At 30.3% G+C, this 8,900-nt stretch overlaps 1 protein-coding gene across 1 annotated transcript; it reads right to left on the bottom strand.

The window, feature by feature from the left end:
- Positions 1-8,372: 8,372 nt before the first annotated feature.
- On the bottom strand, positions 8,373-8,900 carry LOC122607461 (ethylene-responsive transcription factor ERF098). Its single transcript, XM_043780437.1, has one exon. It carries the CDS (start codon positions 8,865-8,867, stop codon positions 8,511-8,513), a length of 357 nt encoding a protein of 118 aa, XP_043636372.1. The 5' UTR covers positions 8,868-8,900; the 3' UTR covers positions 8,373-8,510.

The raw sequence follows: 8,900 nt of genomic DNA, 5'->3' as shown, positions 1-8,900 counted from the left end.
AATACAAATATTTTCTTAGTAAAAAGGCATTTTAATTAATTTGTAATGTAAGAGTTTAATACTTATTTTAAAAGGAAAATGCTAAACAAAACCCTTAGTATGCGGCTTCATTTAACGTGCATAAAAAGATTATACATTTTCATATTAAAACTCACTCCCTGAATTTTATAGTAATTGTACAACTAATTAATGCACCTTAACGAAAACCCTTAAGGCTTTGTTTAGCAAAACCCATTTTAAAAAAGGGCATAATATGTAAAACAATGAGTAATTAATATAATTTTGAAAATATAATATAAATACTGTTATTTTGAGACAGACAAATTAATATAAAGGTTAGGCTATATATATGGAACAAAGGAATGAGTAGTCTATAATTTTTTTTCACATAAATGTGATTCTAATCAAAATTAAAATAAATGTCAATTAATTAAGAGAAAAAGATTATATATATCTACCTCTTAAGTAAAGAAAAGTGACTTAACTGATCAAGATCGTTAAATTATTATCCGAGTGGATGGATCGACCAAGATTGGACTCTTCAGACCGGCTTTAAGCAAAATGTTGTTTCACGGGGGCAAATTTCAAGCTAGTTAGGAACCGGATCAAACCGAGCGAATTGGATTGGGTTTAGACTGGATTCGAACCGGTTAAATTAAGTTGCTTGATTATCTTTATCGGTTTATGATAGACAAAAGTAACAATCTTATCTGAATGTGTTTAGCTTGGGAATCATTGTAAAGAATTTGATTGACATTTTGTACAAAAATTTGGTTATTCTTCTTTGATAATTAATGTTGTACTTCAATTATTGGACTTAATTCTGATTTGTTTAGGTTCGGTCGTATCAGTATGATAATATGTAGAGTATTTTTTTTGGTATCCATTTCTATCCAGTTTTTTTTTTTTTAACATTCGTGTCACGGGACGGCTAACCGTTACATCTAAATGGGAGCAATCGATCCACGAAGTCAGGAAACCACAGGTGAGAGAAAACCACACCAATTTAGCCGCCACAGAAGGCACGGCGTTAAATTGGAGAAAAACTTTGTTTACTCGGATTCGAACCTTGATATCCCAAGGCCCAAACTTCATTGCAATACGGGGATGTCCACTTAGATAGTCCAACCGCTAAAATATTGATTGGTCTGCTTAAGGTTCGATTCGGTTTTTAAGACATTGCAATTGATTGCATATTAGTCGACAATTTATTATTACATCTATAAGACTTATATATGAATGTTTTTTTTTACAAGCAAGTTATTATATATATATCTATAGATTATTTTAATTATGTTAAAATATGTTATGCATGTCAAGAATTACTTAGTAAAAACAAGGCGTTTCTACTAAATGGCTTTACTATATATATGACTATATAAATTTCACATCGGTTATGAATATTAATTATTGATTAGAGAAATAGTAATCCATGTGATGTATAAAATGACGTAAAAGTGTGTGATATCATGTTTCAAGCGTCACTCATAGAATGCTAAAGCCGGTTTCAAGGAGTATATGTCTTGATTAATTAAATACTCAATACTTTAATCATCAGCATAATTGTCTTCGGTCCTTAGGGAATATCTGATATATATTATCTTACCTTAAGAAAGCTAAGACAAAAATTAATATAAAAACAGCCACGAAAACTGACCTCATCAGCTTATTTTTGGGCACTATAATAATTTTAAAACTTTTCTCGTCCTTAAAGTTGAAAAACTTTTTATTTTCAATATCTTAAGTTAAATTATATCAATTTTTATCTTAAAGTTAACAAAATTGGAATCACAGTCCTTTCCATAGATGTCGTTAGTTGGTATTTGGTTGTTAACGTTTGCACAGGCTACACACATGAAGGTGGGATGGTATCCTCGTCTTAACAAAATCCTAATATACTGACTTAATCACTACAACTTTCGTCCCTCACGTTGTTTTACCATTCACTTTCAATTTTTTCATCCTTCGGCCTTGAAGTTGACAAGTTTTTTATTTTCAATTTCTTAAGTTAAATTATAAGTATTTTACCTTAAAGTTGACAAAATTGCAATCACAGTCCTTTCCATAGACGCCGTTAATTAGTTGGTATTTGGGCATTAACGTCTGCACGTGCTAAACACATGAGAGTAAGATGGTATTTTCATCTTAACAATATCCTAATATATTGAGTTAATCACAATTTCCGCCCTTCACGTCGTTGTTTTACCCATCACTTTCAATTTTTTGGTCCTTCTTCCCCACCCAACCAATCTACATGCTCTCTCTCTCTCTCTATATCTATCTATCTATCTATCTATCTATCTATCTATCTATCTATCTATCTATCTCTCTTTCTCTCTCTCTTACTCCCTCTCTCTCAATATATAAATACATATATATATATATACAAAGTGAGTATATGGTTGTCATGTACCTAATCTAGGTATAGAACTCTCTCACATACGAATATTTTAATTAGGGGTGAGTGTGGGTCGGTTTGGGTCAACTTTTACTTAAAACTGATCAAACCCGAACCGATCCATTCGGTTTTTTAAAAACTAAAACCATTGGATTTGATTTTTGTTAGATTCGCTTTGTCGGTTTGGATCGGTTTCGGTTTTTGTTTCGGTTATTTTATAAATTTCTTTTTTTAACGTTTTTTGTTTATAATATTATAAATTTAACTTTTAAATGTTAAGTGAAAAAATATGATATAGAAACTAAAATATAGAGACTTTTTTTATTAACTAGTTATATTTTTAGGTTTTAAAACTGGTATTATAACTTTTATAAAACGAATTGTTTTTATTGTACGTTTTCTAAAACATATTATTTATATAGATTTGTAAATTAAAAAAACAAAAATTTTCAATATATTAACATATTTATAAATTATAAGTAGTAAATATAAATTTAATATGATATAAATATTAAATAAATTAAAATATATTTGGTTTACTTCGGTTCGGTTTTTAATTGGTTTTTTGGCATAGGAAACCGAAACCCGAATCAATCCGTTCGGTTTTTAGAAAACAAAACCCAAGCCAATGAGTTTCGTTTGGTTTTTGGTTTTCTCAAGTTTTTTCAGTTTTTGATTTTCGATTCGGTTTTTGCTCACCTCAAATTTTAATATTAATTGTATAACTAATAAATGCCATACTTATAAATAACAATCTCATGTATATATACACGGATCTAAAATTTATTATGAAGTAAAACAATGAAATTAGAATGTTAATATGTCATGAAAATTATCGTATATGATTTTATTTGTAACATACATTCAATAATTCATTTTAGGAACCACATTCGTAAGCCGTCTATTTTTTTGGATAGGTCAAACTATTGGAAGCAAATGGAAAAAAAACACCGAGTGGATCTTCATTATGTCATGACAGCGTAGTAGACTTCTCGTCTATATAACATAGTCAAAATCAAGTTGTAACTAAAAAAATCCACTTTAACGTAAAAGTAAATAAAAAAAAATCATACAATCTCATGTATACACGGATCTAAAATTAATGTCTTATGGAGTAAAACAATGAAAATAGAATGGTAATATGTCATGAAAATTATCCTATATGATATTGTAAATCAGAATTTTTGCTTATTAATTTATCTAAAATTATACTCTTTTTTTTATCTAAAGTAAATATATAGTTTATTAAAATCTAATGTATTTTTTTGAACTATCGATTACAATCTAATAGAAGTTCAATTGTACTTTCATATTATTTTTTTTTAAATTACTTCAATTTAGTTTGAGGTCAATTAACATAAAAGTAGCCTTTTCTATATAAAAAACTCAAAAAATAATAAACTTTATCAAACTATTTAGTTTATTTATAATGTAAATCTCTTATATAAATAAAACAAAATTGTTTGCATAACTTTTTTTCCTATGTGACATGCTAACATTTTCTCTTATGCTATTTTTTATAAATTTATGATGTCATAATTACTTTTTCTTTATTTTCAAAAAGCTAATTTTCATATTAGGCCTATGTTATCTGTTTTGTTACGTATTATTTTTGTAACATTATTAATATAAAAAATGATCGATTGTATTCTAACTTTTTATTTTTAATTCTATATCTACCATTGATTTATGGTAGTTAGTTTTATTTTTTTTATCACCTAATCGATTTTATATATTAATGTTCATCTTTACAAATATATTGTTATCTCCATGTCAAGAATTATAATGTATAAGCAACAAATTAAATACAATAACAACAATGGTACTCAATCCAGCAAAAGCCGGGTTTGGGGAAGTTAGAAATGTAGACAACCTTACACCTACACGAAGGTAGAGAGACTACTTCCAGAAAAATCTCCGGCCAAAAAGCGGAAAAAGATTGAAAGGGTAAAAAGTTTAGTAACCATACATGTCGGTTGAGTCGTCTGACTACATTATAATTAAAGAAGAATATCAGACACCGCATAACACACACTTTAGCGTAAAATGGTCAATACATATTAAAAAGGGCATTTAAACCTATTAAACATAAACTTACAAATGTAATACACATTTCCATGTACATACAACTAAGCAGGGAGCCAACAATTACAAGCGATATGTTTAAGAACTCCCTTAAATCCTCTCACAGCAAGCCAAATAAGCAAATAGGGTTGAACCAGACATACATAGAACTCTCCTAAATTACATACATAATTCTATATATTATTTTGTTTTAACTTTTTAATTATACGGCTCGGGTTAAACCCGGGTTTATTAGCTATTTATCTATTAAAATAACATTTATATTTTTATTAATTCTATAATGTTTGTCCAAATAAGTAACTAAATATTAAAAATAAAAAGTAATTATTTAAACATATGTACTATTAATTCTTTAAAAAGATCGTTATGCTAAAGCCATCATGACATCACGTGATATCATCACCAAGACACCAACTTGTAATATGATAATTGATTAACTGATAACTTCCCCCGGATCCATTGCAACTGGTCCATAATCTTTTGCTAAATCGCTCTAATTTTTCATATGTATATTAGGTAATAATGATTGTCAATTCAAAATCTTTTGCTAAATCTCCTGAATTTTTTATGTATATGAGGTAAAGGTAATAATATATAATCTTACTTTTAATCTTAAAAAAAAATGTATTTCTCTTTATAGCTCAATAGTTGAGCACCATCTTTATATGCTGAATGTTTCGAGTTCGAGACATAGGAAAAACATTTTAAGGTATTTCACATAAAAAGTACTCCAGTGAAGCATGTTTGAGTATGGCCTGCAGAATGGCAGAGTTTTATCCCAATTAAGTGTCGTCCCTTCGGGCAGTCTAGTTGAGGGTTTCTCCTCCTAGTAGGTAGTAGGTATTGAGGGTGAATGGACTCTCTCTAGCGCGAACCTGGTTAAGACAACGTAAGCTAGCTAGATCCCCTGTTACGAACAAATGATCCACACCTTTCAAAATATATATATATATATACTGAAAAATAATTAATATATATGAGGTAAATACCATGGCCTCTGGAGACAAATATCATGAGTTCAATCCTCATCCCATGCAAAGGTTGCAGTTTTCTACCATTTATGTAGACAATGCATGGAAGCAGTCTCTCTACTTAAGTAGAGGTAATGTCTGTCTACATCTTAACCTTCTCCATACACGATTGAGGTATTGAGACTCAACACACTCGTAGAATACGACACTGAACAGTTTCCTTTTTTTATTATTATTAAAAAATAATTGATACTCCGTATAATCTTAATTGTATGTGATTATAAAAAAGAAAACTGGCATAGTGGCACCCATGACAACGTGAGCAATAAGCTTTCTAGTTAGTAACAAAATTGAAACACGTGCATAATAATTAACTAGGCCTACGTGCATGTATGCATTGCAAGTAGCCTAACGACTAACAACAAATTTAAACCAAGTTTTATATAAGCCATCCCTTCCGAATCAATTCAAATACAATGAACCTTTTATTATAGCGTTTCTAGAGTAATTCATGATGTTAAAGATACAATGCATGAAATGATCGAAGCATATATATTATCTTGTCTTTAACGATGAAATTTAAAACTATATAGATAACAATATACAATTTTAATATATCACGTTTTTAAAATAATGTGCCGGCAAATGACATATTCCATGGTGTTGGTGGTCCAAATTCAATTAAATAAGAATTTTGCTTAATTATTTTTTAATGCTACGCTTATTTGCTTTTAGTAATAGTATCAATAATAATGTCCATTTCGATGATACGTACTTGTAATTGGCTAATCAAAACAAAGTCATTTAGTGACAATTTGGTCCGCTTATCATTTTTTAATTGTCGAGGAATAAAATCTAGCCAAAAACCACATAGTCATCCGGTTTATATTATTCATAAGGTCAGGGTTAAATCTCGACCGAGATTCCAATGGGATTTTTTTTCCTTCTGTAATGATACAACTCGACCATTCGGCCGGTTTGGACTTCACCCTGTTCGAGGCTATTTGTTGTAGGCCATCCCGGCGGGGTTGAGTTTTATAAGTTCGGACCTGTTTGCTGTTAAAAAGATGAATACAAGTACTAATGAACAAAGATCGATGCATATTGCTATTCAAAAAGAAACAATCAGTACAAAAATTTTGTAGTTTGTAGGCACCATTTTTTTAAAAAGCGAAAAAATTTGCTAAGTTGTCCGCACTTAAAAATGTGTACAAATAGTTTACACTAAAAAGTGTGAAAAAGTTACAAGTTTTACATTTAAAAGTACGAAGAAAACTTTTACACACTAATAAGCGTGTGAAATATTAAATTTGTACGCGCTTTTAAATGTAAATATCATTTCTTCGCAGGTGATTTTTACACAAGTGCGAAGAAAAAATCACCCGCGAAGAAATATCTTCACACATATAAGTGTATAAAATATAAAGTTTGTACACACTTATTAGTGTGAACATTTTTTTTCACACTTTTAAATGTGAAATTTTTAAATTTGTACACACTTATTGATGTAGACATTTTGTACACATTTATAAGTGTGAACGATCCAATAATATTTTACGCATTTTTCAAAATTGTCTATAATAAAGTGTGTAAAATTGACTAATTTGTTCTAGTGAATGTCATTAATGGGGTTGGTAGTTCATATATAGGTAATGTACTTATATTTTGAGAGTTCCCATCAAGGTTCAAATCTTGAGAGGAAGTATTATCAAGTATTTTTGTGAACTCATTTTCATCATAGATGTACGAATCAATTTAAGAATAGGATTGTAACAGTTTGACGATAAAAAAGAAAGTTTGGTTTATAAGGGGCAAAGACGTAGTGCCACAAATTGACTCTTTGGTAAGGTTTTGACAAGTTTCTAACCAATAGGGTTGTGCTATGTGAATTTGCCAATAAGTTGCCAAATTATGCCAAATGGTAGCCAATTCTTGTGGTGTAGTAGCCAAACTTGCCAATCTTTGAAGAAAAAAAAAAAGACAAATCAAGAAAAAGCAAAATAAAAAAGGAATCTTGCACTTAAATTTTTTTGCCAAATGTTTGCCACAATCGGCCAAATATAGCCGATCTAACTTGTCAAAAAAAGCCAATATCACTTGCCAATGCACATGCTATAGGAAGCCAAAAAGCCAAAAGAAGCCCAATAAAACTTGACGAACCTTGCCTCTAATGGTATGTATATTGGATCCGGAAGGGTAAAAAGGTAAGAAAGCTCTGAAACCAATTTAGAGGCTATGAAGTGGGCCCAAGATCCATAAACCTGTCCAATATCGATTGTTTTGGTTTCATTTTTATCAGTTAGAATTTAAATTTATGCATCCACTGCACTTGAATCAAAGTTGAAGCAACTCACTCACAACCAATATACTGGATATATACATAATTAGATATGAAATATATGATCAACTGAACATATATGCAAGTTTTCTAAAAGAAAAAAGATATGGCACACAATTCAACCTAAATTTATAAGTTTGTTTCAATTATTAGAACTCACAGTCTCTTGATTGTTTTAACGTACAAGATGGATAAAATATCAATATATGGATGTTTTCATAAATTAAAAAAAGTAATTGATATATATATATTTTTAGTTGTAACTAATAATTAATTGATAACCAAAGATACTGATTTAGATAAATCATAAATGGGGTCAACAAAGTGGGCTCAACCCTGCCCCATTTTGTCAAATCTGTTCTAATAATAATGGGCCGAACCACGTCCTTCACTTGCATAATTAGTCGTCCTTAAATAGTTAACTGTTATTCATTCCTAATTTTAAAAGACAAGTTGGGTTTGGGTCGACAATTTACGTCTGCCGTTAGTCCTAATCCTATTCCTAACTAAAAATATAATACCCTTTCGACCAGTTGATGGCATACATTTGTTGAAATTTCACTAGTATTGGATTTATACGTAATACGCATTTATTTCATTTTATTAAAAAAATATCAATAAATACATTGCTTTTAACATAAAAAAAAACTTCGAACTTTAACGATTTACATGTTGCAAAGTTTTTAACACCCATTACAAAACTCGAACTAATAAATAATTAACTTCCAAGAAGGTCCTCCAATAACTTATCATCCAAATACTCGAACTCAATCACCTCTACTGTCTCTTTCTTAGATCCCCTACTCTCGGATGTAGCATCGTTGCGATAATGGCCTTCGTTAGGAAAGTTAAGGATAGCCTGATGCCCCCTTAACGCATATGCGGCCCTATCATAAGCACGGGCCGCCTCCTCAGCACTATTAAATGTTCCTAGCCAAGTTCGTGCCCCGTTCTTTGTAGGGTCACGTATCTCCGCTGCAAACTTGCCCCAAGGTCGCTTTCGAATTCCTCTATAAGTGTTTTCTCTTTTTCCTTTGGCTTGTTGATTTGCATTATTCATAGCTGTTTGGTTCATGGTTCCTGTCGAAGTCTTCAAATAATTGTGGAA

The sequence above is a fragment of the Erigeron canadensis genome, chromosome 7, assembly GCF_010389155.1.
Source record: "Erigeron canadensis isolate Cc75 chromosome 7, C_canadensis_v1, whole genome shotgun sequence".
NCBI classification, from domain to species: Eukaryota; Viridiplantae; Streptophyta; class Magnoliopsida; order Asterales; family Asteraceae; genus Erigeron; species Erigeron canadensis.
The sequence above is the reverse complement of the archived record's forward strand: the minus strand, read 5'-3'. Positions and strand labels throughout refer to the sequence as shown.